Below are 16188 nucleotides of genomic sequence, written 5' to 3' on the forward strand. Positions count from 1 at the left end.
GGTCAACTTTCATAAAGGGAAACATTAAAACTTGAGGGGTGAGTTGGGACATTAGAATATGTACAATGTTCTCTGCACGTGGTCTCATTTCAGCTCTAAGACCACCCTGAGAGAGAATAATCAAGCCCGTTTTGATAAATGGAGGACATCAAAGCTCAGAGGTTAGGGGATATACTCAAGGCACAGAACTACCATCAGCAGAACTGAGCCCAGGTTCCTGCCAGGATGGCCGGCCCCTGCCCTCTCATGCTGGCTCAATGTTACTTTCCAAGCGGGTCTCGTAGAATCATAGCTGCTCAGAGGAAGTCAATTCCTAGAGCTAATTATTCTAAGGAGCAGTATAAAGTGAAATGTAATTAGATTTAAAGGAGGTTTACAGAGATTGCCTCATATTGCAATGATAAGAGTAGGGAATGTATCTTTTGACGCAGTTGTTCATTTAATAAATGGACTCCTAGGTACTATGTTCCTACTGTGTGCAGGGACTGTCAAGGTCAAAGATGAATTCCTTCCTTTATTGCCCATTCTCTGTGCAGCACTGAAGATCACCCCAAAGAAAATGAAAGAATTGATGTGGAGTTTTAGTATGGGAGAAAAATGGCATTAATTTAGAAGGAAAGGCTGGAGCAATCAGATTGGAGGGTAATTTTGAATGCCAAGATCAGCAGTTTGATTTTGTCCTGTGGGAAGAGGAGAGCCAATGAAGATTTTCAAGCAAGGAAATGATATCATCACCACCACCACCATCATCATCACAATAATAATCATAGCTACTGTTTATAGAGTACCTACTCTGCTCAAAGCTGTTAGCCTTCATGCTCACCCAGTGAAGTCAGAACTCACATTAACCCCATTTGGTAGAAGAGGAACCTGAAGTGAGAGAAAACACAGCTCATAAGAGGCACAGCCTGGATCTCAACCTACATCTACTTGAATACTCTCACCTTAATCACTCTGCAGGATCTTTGATTTCAAACATACCCTAGACGGTACATGGGGATGGAGGTTTAGGAGCCAGCAGCATTTAGTTGGCTAAGGGCATAAGAAAGATCAAATTTAAGAGAAGAGAAAAGAGCAGAGAAGCAGGAAGAGAAACAGTAACTGAGGCAGGCAATGTCAAGGAAATCACAAAGTATGAATTTTAAGAAGGAAAGAAGGGGGGTTACAGTGCAGAAAATTACCTAGAGGTCAGGCAGAATGGGGATGGACAATAAACTGTAGGATCTGCCAAATTAAGAAGGCTTCCAGGACTCCACAGACAGCATTTTCGGAGGAGTGGTGCGGGTGGGTGCCAGATTGCTGTGGGCTGAGGAATGAGTGGGAGGTGAAGACAGGGCTGGCAGCATGTAAACTTACTCTTTCAAGAAATATGATAGTGAGGGGGAAGGGAGGAAGGAGGCCTGAAAGGGGAAGATGGTGGCAGGGTTTTCTGGGGGGATGGAGGTGGGGAACCACAGAGCAGTAGTAAGCCAGAATGAAAGAAGAGGCTGAAAGCAACAAGACAGGGAGGCTCTCTGAGAGAGCCCCAGAGGGAGCTCCAAGGGATAGAAGGAGAGTAGAGTGCATGGTGTCTGTGAGAACTCATGTGGCTGGAATTCTCCAGGGCAGTGAAATGATGGCAGATCTGATGATCTCTGTGGCCCCTTCCAGATCAAATACTGTTTCCCTTTCCTCCCTTCATCCCTCCTTCCTTCTCTTCCTTCCTCCTCTCTTAACACAAATATTTTCTGAGCACCTACTATGTGCTAGGTCTTGTGGTAGGCTCTGGCTGGAGCTATTATAAAGAGCAAGACGGTGTGTATCACATCATCTTTACAATTGAGTGGGGAGACAGATATTAAACAAGAAGGTAACAAATATGCATATGTATGTGACTACACATTGTATGAGAATACTAACAATTGCTAATGTTCATTGAGTACTTCAAATGTACTCCTTTATAAGATTTTCTCACTAACTCCACACACACATGCACACCGCACAAAACCCGTAAGAAAAACTCTACTCGTATTCTTCCCTTTTTTCAGATGAGGAAACTGAGGAACAGAGAGGTCAGATGACTTCACACAGCTAAGACAGGTGGACCCTGAGATTCAAATTAGATTTGCCCATCTCTAGACAAGAGCGCTTAGCTGCCACACTGTCCTGATTGACCGTGTTTACAGTAGCAGGCACCAGGGAGAACAAGAGCTAAAGGTGCTTCCACCCTGGGGGTGCTGCTAGCCTGAGAACTGAGAAGAGACCAAGAATTAACTCATTCCCTTTTTCCAAGTGTGGTCTTGGTCCCAGCAGCACCCATAGCACTCAGATGATGGTTAGAAACACAGAAGCCCCGTCCAGCCTCACCCAGTAAATCGGGAGGAGCAGTTTAAAAAGACCCGCAGGTGCACTGGTGTGCATGCTGAAGTTGGAGAACCCTGGTCTGGAACCCGCTTCTCTTAGAGATGGGAGACCGAGGCCCAGGCGTTTGGAGGTTACAGAGAGTGGTGGAACTTGGCTTGGTGTCAGGAGCCCAGCCGAGGCCTGAACCGGCGCTTCCACTCTTGTCCTGAGGCCACTGGGTAGGGCGACGCGAAGGGCGGGCGCGCAAGGCGCTCGGCGCGCGCGAGGTGTTCGGCGCGCGCCAGGTGCTCGAAGGCTCCCGGGCCGAGCCCGGCCGGGCCGCCGCGCCGCGTCTCCGTCCCCGTCCCCGCGCTGGCCCGGCCCGGCCCCTCAGCTCCACCCCCTGCCTCACCCTCCCGCCCGCTCGCGCCTCCTAAAAAGCCAGCCCGCCTGGGGCGGCGGCGCAGAGCCGGGCCCGGCGCACGAGGCAGCCAGCGCGGCCATGACGGCGGAGAAGGCGCTGCCTCTGGGCAATGGGAAGGCTGCCGAGGAGGCGCGAGAGTCCGAGGCGCCGGGCGGCGGCGGCAGCGGGGGCGCGGCGGCCGCGCGCGACAAGCGCGAGAAGACAGTCCACGAGCGCGGCCACTGGAACAACAAGGTGGAGTTCGTGCTGAGCGTGGCTGGGGAGATCATAGGGCTGGGCAACGTGTGGCGCTTCCCTTACCTGTGCTACAAGAACGGAGGAGGTGAGGCGGCCCGCGGCGCTGGGGAGACCTGAGGTGTGGGAACCCGCCGGTGGGGGCGGGGGCCCAGGGGCCAAGCGCGAGACCCCTCCTGCGTCTGCGTGTGGTGGGACCCTCGCGGGAAGGCCCGCCTCAGGCCACCTGGCGCGAGAACTCAGTTGGCGAGGAGCGCCTGTCCCAGTGCGCATGCACGCGAGCTGTTTCGCACCTCAAAGTGCAGCCTGAGAGCACGCGGGGACTTGTTCGCCAGGTGCGTTGTGTCCCGGCTTGAGGTGCAAACCAAGACCAGGAGCCCTTGCTTTTAGTTCCTGCACTGATTGATGTTTGGGGCAGGAGGCAGCCTGTTTGAGCCTCAGCTTTTCTGACTAGAAACCCAAGTGAAGGAAAGAGACTCTGGTAATGATCAGAGTAAGCTCGGTTTTGAGGGCTTAGTGAACTGCCAGGCTCCAGAACTGAGGTTTACCCACATCATCTCATTTCATCCTCACAGTCATCTTTGTAGACAATGGTATACCCATTTTGAAGATGAGGAAACAAAGGATCAGAGGAGGCATTCAATGATAATTAAAGACGGTATTCTAACACCAAAGGCCTTGTTTTAAACTGGGATTGAACTGACAACAGGGAGAACTTTTAGAAGAGGCATTGCTGTTTCATTTCCTGCCCAGTCTTTTCATTTGCTCTTAGGGACTTTTCTGGGACCTCTTTTCGGACCTGTCTGGTGGAGGAATCGGCACTAAGCAGTTTCTTTTCTGATCTCAGTCACCTGTTAACAAATAGCAACACTGAATTAATGTTTAGGAGATGCTTAGAGATTTAGGGTTGGGGGCGCTACAGGAAGACAGTGATGAGAGAGTCGTTCCTAGTGACAAGATGTCCAAGTCAATTTGGTGGAGATGCAGCAGTGAGTCCTCAAATCTCCCAGCTCAAGGAAGGGGTCCAGGCTTAAGCTTCCACCTGTCACATCAGAAGGACAGCCAGCAGGTCCATGGCAAGGGGCCTTGTAAAACCTCCATGGGCGGCACCTTCTCTCCAAGAAAAAGCCTGTGTCTATGTATTCCTCCCTCTTTGCTGTGTCCCTGCCCCTCCAGCAGATCCCCAGACCCCAGAGAAGGTGGCTGGCAGGTAGCACCCTGTTAGGCCACATGGAGCAGGACTTCCTGTGTGAGCGGCTGCAGAGAGAGCAAGAAGGCTCGCTTTGCTCCAGGCCCTTTCTTTGCAGACATTCATCCTGAAGCCTGCTCTGCACTGGTAATGAAGTGACTGCCGATGTTGGTGGCTTGGCAAGAGGGAGAGAGGGAGTGGACTTGGAGACCTGGAATGTCCCCTGCGCCTTCAGCTGTGAATCCTGCCTCTCTTTGCAGATTCAGCCTTTATAAGCTTCCATGTTTGCTCAGAAACTTGTGGAAACCCTTTAGAATAGTTCCAGGCAAAAATTGTCTTAACGTCTTTTTTATACAGGAAATTGTTAGGCCAAAACAAAAGGCATTTTTCTAAAAGCAGAAAACAGGGTAAGTTGGGTTAATTACAAATTCTGCCACAGATTAAAAAAAAGGTTGTAGTAAGTAAAGTTTAAAAATGAGTCATGAGTCATTTTCTTTCCTTTTTTTTCCTTTTTTTTTTTTACTCTAACTTGCCCAGAGTCTCCACTGGGTATAGAGAAGAGATATCCTGGTTTAATTGAACTAGTTATCTTAAGGATTGCTATCTTGGTGAATGTATAGGCCATAAAGCCTTTCAGAAAGTGTCATCTGTTACGTTTTAGAGGATTCACAGGTAAATTACCTCATATTGGGGAGCCTGCCTCAGCTTGTTTTAATCACTTAGATTTAGATTCAGCAAACAGACCCTCTTGTCCCCTTTCACACACTTTTTGCCTTCTAATATAGTTGGGGTATCTTCTTATTAACTGTTTTCCTTTAAAAAAATACCTACACAGCTGTACTCATAGTCAACAATAGTTTAAAGTATTTCTTTTCCAACGTGAAACTTTATAAAAATAGTCTCTTGTCCAGAAAAGCTAAGACCTCTTCAAAACCTGGTAGATATATTCAGTCTATCAGGATTGATCAAAATTGTTGCTACTAATCCTGAGGTTAAAGAGACTTCATTTAGCAAAAAGCAATTTTGGTTAAAGCCTTCATTTGTGAGATCAAATAGTGGGGAATAGCATGTGTTTCATGCTTTGTTATTAGACAGGAGAGAGAATGAGGGATTTGGAAAAATCCCTTTCTGGTTGTAATAGCTCATGTTCACCTCAGTTATTTAATTTCTTTAACTGAAAGGCCCAGGCAATGGGTATTATGTTTCAAGATAGGAGCAGTAAAGCTTACCATGGTCTTTTCTCAGACTGATTCTAAGCCAGCCTTTCTGGACAGATAGATTCTTGCTGCAAAGTCTTTATAAGTCAACATCCTACCTGGGCTTTGTGTATAGAGGCCTGATAGTGCTCACTGTATATTTCCTTGAGAATGCTTTTCTTAATGAAAAAGAATTTTTGCAGGTCACTGCCAAAGAAATTAAAAAGAAAGGGTCCCTTCTCACCTGACCTATTGAGGTTAGTTCAGAATGAAAGAAAAGGATGTAACATTTAGGAAGGGAAGGGATGTAACCTGTGCTGGAGGGGAAATGTATAAATAAAAGAATCGAACAAATAAAACCCTTTCTTTTGCATTATTATCTTAGCTGCATGACAATTCTGGGAGACAAGTGTTACAGATATTAAGTATTAAAGCTCGATTTTACAGATGAAGTTGTGGCTCGGAGATGTAAGCTTACTCAAGGTAGTAGGTGACAGGAGCACAAACCCAGGGCTATGTTTTCTGATTCTGATTGTTATAGTGCAGACTTGACCTCAAGCTCAGAGGACATCATGTCTTACCTACAGTAGGTGCTTATTTAAGATTTCTTGTCCTGAACATGAAATGGTAGGGGCAATTTTAACCTCATTCTCTTACTTTGCATCCTTGCAGGGGCATTCCTGATTCCCTACGTGGTGTTTTTTATCTGCTGTGGAATTCCTGTCTTTTTCTTGGAAACAGCTCTGGGACAGTTCACAAGTGAAGGTGGCATTACATGTTGGAGAAAAGTTTGCCCTTTATTCGAAGGTAACTGTTGAATTACTCAGAAAATAAAATGATGCCTATCAGGCCATGAAAGTAGCTACAACTGTTTTAAGGGGTGGAGTGAGATTCAGATTGTTCCCTTTCCATTGTTCTTTCAGGCATTGGCTATGCAACACAGGTGATTGAGGCCCATCTAAATGTCTACTACATCATCATCCTGGCCTGGGCCATTTTCTACCTGAGCAACTGCTTCACCACTGAGCTCCCTTGGGCCACCTGTGGACATGAATGGAACACAGGTATGGCCTCCAGGGAGGGTCTCTTTGCTGGTCCTGCTGGAGGACCTGGAATTGGGGGTGTGTCCTTGTCCTGGAGACCAATTCTAGCTCCTGGCCTCTTCCCATGAGTCCAGATTCCGCTGAAACTGGAGCTCAGTTCTGCACTGGGTCTGGGTACATTCTGTGGGCTGCTTCCCTGAGCCACAGCTGAGCACTGGCCCAGGAGTTGGGCATGGATGGAAGAATGGTCATGCTCTTCCATCACTTTGCTAAATACAGAGACTGGGCCCTTCAGGATCAGAGTGCAGGTGTGAGGAGTTCAGGCTCCCACTCCAGCTCTGCCTTTCTGGGTGTCAGATGTTCCTTTATGAGACGGAGGAGTTAGACTAGATAAAGGGTTACAAACCAGGAACCTATAGCCAATTAGGCATTAGATCAGTGATTAGCAAAGTTCAAAATGTATTCAGCTGTCAAAATTTAAAAACCAGAAGACTTCCCATGAAGTCTTCCATGAAAGCATGAAGAAAAGATTCACAGTTTCTCCTGAAAAATTAAAAGATCTGTTAACACCAGACCCACATTCCCACATTCTTGCTTGGCAGTAGTGCTGCAGCTGAGAAAGAGTTGTTGCCTTTGGATAAGGCATCTGTCCTCAAGTTGGCTACAGTCCCCACCCAATCCAAATTGCTTATTTACTCTACCTGTCCAACCTAGGTAGATACTTGAATTCCACTCCCACTACCCCCTTGAATGCACAGCTTTTTATATTACTTTGGAGTCTAATAGTCTTTGCTTTTCAACTTGTCATCCTGTCAAGACTGAGTCTTATAATCCACAGACGACAAATACATTTCCAACCTCTACCTTTGGTGGCCATGAGCAGTGCTCCAGGCAGCCATTGGAATTGGCACACCTGCTTAGAGCTATTTGTCCTCCGTGTTATACCCTGTGATTAGGTTGACCCTACAAGTGACCTGTCATCCTGAAGGCTGAGATAGAGTAAGACTGGGTAGGAGGTTGGCCATCAGCAGACGTAACAGCATGCATTAAGCCTAGGGAGTGCTGCAGACTAGCTTCTAGTCCTGCATGACTTTGCCCTGCTCCCCCACCTATTGCATTTTGTGGAGGTCTTACTGTCTTTCTTTAAGGCATTGTTTCTTAACCTTTCTTTGGTCAGAAACCTCATAGAGATATCTATCAAAGTAAAATTCAAAGACCATTTCTCTCTTAGAGACCAGTGAGTCTTCAATGATAATTTAATTGTGTGTATTTATTTTGAGGATACTCTAAAAATGGGCACATATTCAGGATTATCTGCACAACCACCTTATAACTGAAGACAGCAGATTTAGTCCCTGACTTGATGCATATTTGTAATTTAAGATGTGTTCTTGGTAAGTAGGATGATGGTGGCCAATGGAAAGAGCAGAGAGGTTTAATTTATACATGGTGTTTTGGTACTAAGTGAAGTCAGTAAAGAGTGCTACAAATTGTAGGGCTGAAAATATCACAGAAGTGTGACCAGAATAAAATGGTGGTAGAATTGAGTCTCCAATAGCTTATGGAATAGACAAGCTGAATGCAGTAGACCCTGCCTCCCACCTGTCTGTTCCATTTTTTTGTTGTTGGGAAATCCATTTAATTTCACAAAATAGCATTATCTTATATACATCCATTTTATGCTACCAATTTAAATTATGTTGGTTCCTTAGTTTAGTTGGTATTTAATTTGTAAATTTAATTCTGGTTTTATAGCTGTATGAATGCTATAATCATAGAGACTTTATAACTTATTGTTTACTTGTACAGCAATTAAATATCACTTTAATAAAAATACCTTGTCCAACTTGGGTGTTTGAGAAATTTTTTACTCTAGAAAAAAAAGCAGGGGAAATACTATTGTAGAGACTTTGATCAAAATTAAGGGCCCCTCTCAGCAGGAAAAGGCACAAGGGCACATGCAGACATTTTGGCTGTAGTATCAGGTTTCCACACTCCTCTCAGGACTGTCTGTGAAGCCCACAGACCACCTCCTTTCAGAATATGGTCTGCTCTTGCTGGGAGGAGTGGGAATGAGGCAGACGATTGGGGAATTTTCCCTAGCAGATTGCAAACCTTCTTTCCACAGATTTTCAGTCTCCTTTCTCTAACAGCATATGAACACTTGCAATGTGAAAAACATCACAAACAAAAGATGGTTTCTGCTCCAGAGATATAGTGAGAGGGCTTGTACACGTGCAAGAGTGAAGTGCCAGACTGAGGCCAAACACTGGCTCAATGCTTGCCACTATGCTGGGTGCAGTGGCTCCAAAGTGAATTGGTGCAGGAGGCACTGCCCTTGGGGAGTACAGTCTGGTGGCCAAGGCACCTCTGTAAACACAGGGGTGCTGTAAAGAGGCACAGGTTTCCCTGGTGGCAGGTAGAACTGGGCCATAACCATGGCAAAGGGAATGGAGTCTAGGCTGGAACTGATTCCTAGGTCTGTCCCTAACGGGCTTATGACTTTGTATAGAATGGAAAGGATGTGGGTATGAGTCCCTTGACTATTTCTGAACCTTAGATTCTTCCTCTTCAAAATTAAATGAGTTGGAGAAAGTGGTTCCTTGGAAGGCTTTTAAATTCTAACTTCCTTAGAATTTAAGAGAGGAGATCAAGGAAGTCTTCCTGGAGGAGGGGGTTGAACTGGGCCTTAAAGGATGAAAACTTGGATGTTTTTACTTGAGATTCAAATCTCCCATGGTCATCAAGTATCATGAAATGAGGAGAGACATTCAATATATTCTTTCTGGGATTGATTATTGATCAAGTGAGGGAATGGTGAAGAACACAGGAATTCTTTACACATGTAGGCTGACATCATCTCATCCTATTATCATGTCTTTCTGAGGCAGCTGCACTATTAGCTTCTCTTTATGTGAAGGAAAACTGAATCTCAACTGCATTACTGCCCTAAGGACACCATGACCGACTCATTCTGTTACTCCTCCATTCCTGCTGGGGCACTGAGCAGGACAGCTAAATGCCATGGGCAGGCCTTCAGCAGAAAAGTGGAAAAAGGGAAAGGAGATTCAAGTACAAGGCAGGAGGAAGGCTTTGATAGGGCATATTGAGTAGAGATGAGAGAAAAGGCACCATGCCCCCAAAACTTTCCTCCTGTTCAAATCAGACCCGACCTCTCTCTTGAACTGTTTGTAAGTTATTGATCTCCCCCACCAATGTGCTTTGAAGCATGTTTACTTGAAACGGCTAAGTAAAACTGCCTGGTTGCACCATCAGCTCTGAATGTTTTCCAAGATCCAGCCCTTGCAGAGGTTAATCTTGTATTTCTTGTCTTGTTTCCACTGTAGAAAATTGTGTGGAGTTCCAGAAACTGAACATGAGCAACCACAGTCATGTGTCCCTGCAGAACGCCACCTCTCCTGTCATGGAGTTTTGGGAGTAAGTGAAAAATGACTTGTCTCCCTTGGCCTGTGGGGGCTCTGTCCTGGTTCTGCTCAATTAACATTATCCCCACCTCTGGAAAAAGCCTGACCCTTCCTTCCTCCAGCCTCACACTTGCTGGCTTCTGTGGGCATTTGACTGCTTTGGGGACCAGAGTGGAGATTTTTAGAGGTTTCCCAAAGGAGCAGCTGAGAGAAATGCTTTCTTATTTGATGACGTGTCAGCATGCCTAGGTGCTTATTAGGGTAAGATGTGCTTGGTAAAATGATAGACGGTTTAAAAATTCATTTTTAACAAAAGGGAAGATAGGGCATAAATGCAGTAAGCTAAGTCAAGAGTATATTTAGCCTGGAAAGTGGAAGTCTCCAGGGGGACCCCTTTAGCTTTCTTCTAAGCTAAAGTGTTATGTGGAAAGGAAATAGATCAACTTTAATGGATAAAGGTTATAAAGATACAGATTTCAAATGTGCTTAAGGAAGAGCTTAATCTCACAGTGTTGTCTGCAAGTACTTCCAGAAGTTGTGATGGCCCTTCCTGGGAAGTGTTTGACTAGCATCAGGGCTGCTGATCGTTGTTGGGAGGTGTCTGAGTCCACTGACATAGGCAGTAATTGTGTGGATGGGCATTTTCCATCAGTGTTCCAAAGTGGTCTATTACCATGGCTGCCATATATGGTGGTAGGAGTTGTTCACTGCACAACACTAGGGAGCGCATCGTTATATTGTGAAATGAGCACTCTAGAATTGTGCAATGCCAACCCACATAACAGTACAGTGGCCTGACCTCTGTAGTCGAGGTAGGAGGATCCCTTGCTCCAGGTATTGAAGAAGAGCTTTCTCTGTGGGTGAAAGGTTGGGCTAAATGCTTTCTGAGGCTTTTCAATTTGAAAAAGGTCTGACTCCATTGAAGAACATCCCCTACCCTAATCCCTAATGCTGATTAATAGTAGTGTAGAGGGGCAGTGGTTTTATGAGTGATTTTAATTCTTCTCCCAAATACCCTTCTCCTTGCCTTTCCAGAGGTCATCATTCTGAATTTAGATTTATCATTCTCATGTATATACTTGATATGCGTGGATGTGTGTGGGGGGCTATAATAAGTATATATAAGATAGTTCTATTTACACACACATGTGTATAAACACATACATACCCACACACCTTTATATAGTATCTAGGTCTTGCTTGTTTTAAAATTTTATATTAAAGGTATCCATTACTTATAATTTTTTACAACTTTGTTTCTTTGCTCAATATTGGTTTTGAGATGTTTCCATGTTGATAATACATGTAGCTTAGGTTCATTTACTTTTTTTCCTGCTATACAGTATTCCAATGCATAGACTACATTGCCTTTAGCCAGCTCCTCTTGATGGGCATTCAATTGCCTCTCATTACTATTACTCTCAATTCCCACTATTACTAAGCACACTGAGTGAATGTCTTGTCTGTGCTTCCATGTGTGCATGAATGAAGGTTTCTAGGCCATAGCTGAGAGTGGAATTACTGGATGGTAGAGTGCATGCATTATCAGTTTTATCAGATGCCAAACTGCTCTCTAAAAGGATTGTTCTAATTCACTCTCCAAGCATAGAGACTCTGTGAGATGTTCATAGCATCTTGTGAAGAACTGTTAGGTCCACATAAATTTGAGAAGGGCTGAAAGCTGTGTCCTTCAGCAAGAATGTCCATTAATTTTAATTAACCCAAACACCCAATGTATTTTCCTGTGGAATCATTTGGAATCTTCCCCCACCCCCACCCCTACTCTCTGAATGCTAGGTTTCCATTAAACACAGTCTGACAAATACTTTGCTAGGAGGAAGCTCTTTCTTAAATTCAACTGACAGGTGACTTCTGGGGCTTTGGATAGAACATGTTTAATTTCTCTTCCACATAACAGTCCTTCAGGTATTGGACCAGGTTTCCTCAGACATATTTCTTCTCTGCTTCTTTGCTATTTGCCTGTGTGGCTGGCTCATCGATGATCCCCCACCCCTTCTCACCTCAGTTCACATTTGAACAGTTCACAATTTGAAAGGTTCACATTCTTTCCTCATTGCCTTTAACTCCAGGGAACTCATCCAGGGCCACTTTGCTTGGTCAAAATAGACTGTCTCAACTGGCTGCTTGTTCATTCATTCAGTGTCTGAGCACCTAGCACATGTAGGAAGACCACTGTGCATAATTGGAGGAGGCAGAAGGGTAAGATGCAGTCCTAGCCCTCTAGAAGCAGAGGTGAGACGAGCCCACAGGTGACCATAAAATCAGTTGCAAAGTGTGATTTTCCTGCTCACAACTGGCTGTGGTTCACCTTGACCTTGGGCACCTGGCCCACCCCTACCCCCTATCTTGAACGTTCATTTCCTTTTTCAGAGTATAGTTAAAATTACTGGCTTAACATACAAAAGAAACAAATCCTACCATTTGCAACAACATGGATGGAGCTAGAGGGTATGCTTAGTGAAATAAGTCAGGCAGAGAAAGGCATATACCAAATGATTTCCCTCATTTGTGGAGTATAACAATGAGGCAAAACTAAAGGAACAAAATAGCAGCAGACTCACAGACTCCAAGAAGGGACTAGCGGTTACCATAGGGGAGGGGTGGGGAAGGGCGGATGGGGAGGGAGGGAGAAGGGGATTGGGGGCTTTCATGATTGGTGCACATGGTGTGTGTGGGGTCATAGGGAAGACAGTGTAGCTCAGAGAAGACAAATAGGGACTCTGTGGTACCTTACTACACTGATGGACAGTGACTGCAGTGGGATATGGGGGGCACTCAATAAGGGTGAATGTAATAACCACATTGTTTTTCTTATGAAACCTTCATAAGAGTGTATATCAATTAGACCTTAATAAAAAAAATCATACAAACAGGAAATAGGTGGCTGCTAAGGGTAGGGGGAGGGGAGAGAGAATTAGGGTTTAATGAGTACAGTGTTTCAGTTTTGCATGAAGAAAGATTATAGAGATTAGTTGTGCAATGTGAATATTCTGAACATTACTGAACTGTACACTTAAAGATGGTTAAGATGATAAATTTAACTTAATGTGTTTTTGAATAACAATAAAACAATATGAAGGAAAAAAAAATTTACTGGCTTAAGCCAGTGGGAGGAACTCAGACCCTGGGTCAGTCCTGGCTTCCGAATCAGGCAGGGAGCCTATGAGACAGGGGCAGTTTGTCTTCCTGATGACAGGCTTCAAAATTAGGCCATCCTGTTTTACCTTGGTAACCCATTATGCATCTTGCATCTATCTAAATATGTTTGCAGTTCTGATTTTAAGCCTGGGTCCTCTGGTAGGACTGAGTGCTATAAGTAAGTCACCAGCATTTGGCCATCTTTACTTCCCTTTCTTAAGCCCTGCAGTCCCATTAATCCAAGGGTTTGCAAGCAAGTCCATGTTGATGGTGTATACAGTTGAAATCACTTTTGCATGGTGTCCATTCAACAAACATTTGTTGAGCACACATTGTGAATTGGGCCCAAATTTAAGCTCTTAAGTGTAGTCAGTTCCAATTCTTTGTTCAGAAGGACGAGGCCTTGTTTTTCTGGTTTATCTTTACTGGAGTTTTTAAGATGTGTTTATTTCTAAATCACGTAACCACTCAATTGATTTTCTTTGGATACATATTTTGGGAGGCAGAGGAGCTGGCATGAAATCCTGATTCTTTCCGTAGTCCCAACCCATTCCTGCCTCCCTCTCAGACTCTTCTTCTTTTCTGCCATTGCCCTGCTCCCCACTGGCCTTTTTTCTGTCCTTTGTATGTACTACGCTTGTTCCTGGCTCAGTCTCAGGATTTTGTTGTTCCATTTGTTTAAAAGATTCCTCACCAGGTCCTGTGTGTCTGGCTCCTTCTTACCATTGGAGTCTTGATTCAAATGTCATTTGGGAAGCCCTTCCTGACCATCTCAGCTGAATCAGCAGCTAGTCTCTCTCAAGCCCACCCCTCTGTTTTATTGTCTAGAGAGTATTTCTCTGAAATCTCCTGTCTTGTTTACTTGCTTATTTTCTCTCTCCCCCCATTAGAATAAAAACCCCATGCCAGCAAGAACTGTCCTGTTTTGTTCCATGTTGCCTTGGCAGCACATTGTCGGTGCTGTGAGGATTAAAGGAGGTAACGCGTGCTAAGAACTTTGAAGGGCTGTGAGTGGGGTGCCTGAGTTAGCACCTGGTTCTGAGGCTCGGTGCCCCACCTGGCCTCTGCCCTCGCAGGTGCAGATTCAGGGCTGAGCCTTGTGTGATTGGCCTGTGTGCCTGAAGTAGCCTTTGTGCCTCCTACTGCAGGGTCAGAAACATCACCTGGACCCTTTCCCTAAGTCAGACCCAACACCACATGGCACTGTCTATCTACCTCTGCTAGTTTGGACTACCCCTCCACTCCTGATACTTTACCGGATTCACAGCCATAGTGTAGACTCAGCGGCAGATTCTGCAGCCCCGCTTAAGTCATTGCTTTCTCCATATGCCCAGTGCATGACCCTGGGCAACTTAGCCTCCCTGGCCCTCTGTCTGCTCCTCTGATAATGGGATGGAAAGAGGACCTGCCTCCCAGGGCTGTCAAGAGCATCAGATGAGGGGAGGCCTTACGCTTTGCACATCTTAAGTGCTCAAGTTTGGTAGTAATGTTACAAGGAAGACTTCATCCTGATCTTTGAAAGTCTACATGGGTTCTCTTCAGTGTTCTCAGAGAAAGCTCACCAGCCAGATCTGTTTGCCCCTCATTGTGGACCTGGAGAACTCTCTTAGTGCATTTTCTTCACTTGATTGTTCTTTCAGTATTTTCTGAGAATCTACTGGGTGCTAGGTACCTTATCAGTAGCCAGAAAAATGAGGGGGATGTTATTTGTCTCCAAAGAAGCACACACTCTGGTGGGGGGTGGGGGGTGGAGCTGAAAAGCAAAAGATAATAGTAAAAAATAAAAGGACAGTTTTTGAAGTATAAGATAATAGATACCTGTAGGATGCTTGCATGGAGCCAAGATGAGGAAGCCCAGATGCCTGGTCTTTGGGGAGGCTTCACCAAGTCGGTGATGCTTAGTTGATTTTGCAGGGTGAATAGAAGTTCATACGGTTGACAGTAGAGTGCGTAAATAGCATGCCAGGATCCAGGGAATAGCATAAGCAAGAAGCCAGAAACCTGAAGTTGTAGGCTGAGGCACGCAGACTTTACCTGCAAGGCTGCTGCATGTGGAGCCTGGGGGAATGATGGGGTCTTTGCTGAGGAGGTAGGTAGATGCCCAAGTATGTGGTCAGTCCCAAGTGTTTATTGAGCAGCTAGTCTGTGTCAGGTGTCATTGTAGGTTCTGGGGTGCAGCATGAATGAAACAAAGACAAATCCTGGTGGAGCTGATGGTACAGACAACCAAATAAGCAGAAAGGTCTCTTGAATAAACAGTTAGCAGGAAGTAGAAAGCATTGTGGGATCAGGAGGGCCTCTCTGAGGGGGCAGCATTTGAGCAGGGACCTGAGAGAAGAAAGGAGCCGGCTGTGCAGATGCTGGGCAGGAGCTCTGAGGCAAAGGCAGTGGGAGCAGGGACCCCACACCGGGAGGACATTTGGAGAAGAGCAGGTGGCCAGAGAGGCTGGAGCTGATTGTGAAGGACCTTGGTGCCATTCTGAAGGGTTTTCAGTGATCCTGCCGGATACCTTTAAAGGCTGTATCCATGGAGGAGTATGATTAGGCTGGGCATAAGACAGAGGCCCCAGGCTGCTGGGTGGAGGCAAGAGAAAAGGGCAGTAGGGGCACTTGCTCAGTGCAGGTGCATGAATTAAGGTTTCTACCTGGAGAGTAGAGAGTGGTACCCTCCCCATCAGGGAAAAGGGACAGAAGCTCTTGAGGAGACCATGGCAATTTGGCTTGGCCATGCCATGTAAGAGAACTGCCCGTCTGATCTATTAACCCCTCTGCAGCTACCCACTTGTGCTAAGATGTCCTCTACCTGCCCACGTCCTTGGTGGGCATTTCCTGAGAGAAGCAGATAGGAGGCTCCAAATTTCACTTCAACTTTCATAGCATTTAGACAGCAGTGGAAGCCAACATAGCAATAACCCTCAGCTCCTGGGTGACACATATGCTTTGTCTCCCAAATCCCTCTTCTGGAACAGGCAAGACCAGACTAGTTATGCACTGCATGTCAACAGGACCATTCTTTGTGATAGTTTAAAAAGAAGGGCATAGTAAAATGTCCTTAAATATGATACTGAAGAGTTAAATTATGGTATATTCATAACAACTGCTAAAAACAGAATGAAGCAGAAAATGTGTTGATATGGAAAAGATCTCTAAGATAAAATTAAGTGGAGAGGGCATGGTGTAGAATGTTGTTTTTAAT

The 16188-nt window shown here is 45.3% G+C and overlaps 1 protein-coding gene across 1 annotated transcript in view; it reads left to right on the forward strand.

Moving 5' to 3' along the window:
• The first annotated feature begins 2732 nt into the window (after nt 1–2732).
• SLC6A11 (solute carrier family 6 member 11) overlaps nt 2733–16188 on the forward strand; it is a 122859-nt gene continuing 109403 nt past the window's right edge. Inside the window, exons 1-4 of the mRNA XM_017678281.3 lie at nt 2733–3068; nt 6038–6172; nt 6289–6429; nt 9756–9846. Of these exons, the coding sequence (XP_017533770.2) occupies nt 2825–3068; nt 6038–6172; nt 6289–6429; nt 9756–9846 (611 nt within the window). The 5' untranslated portion in view covers nt 2733–2824. The remainder of the gene's footprint in view (nt 3069–6037; nt 6173–6288; nt 6430–9755; nt 9847–16188) is intronic.

This window comes from Manis javanica, chromosome 3 (genome assembly GCF_040802235.1).
Source record: "Manis javanica isolate MJ-LG chromosome 3, MJ_LKY, whole genome shotgun sequence".
In the NCBI taxonomy this organism is placed as follows: Eukaryota; Metazoa; Chordata; class Mammalia; order Pholidota; family Manidae; genus Manis; species Manis javanica.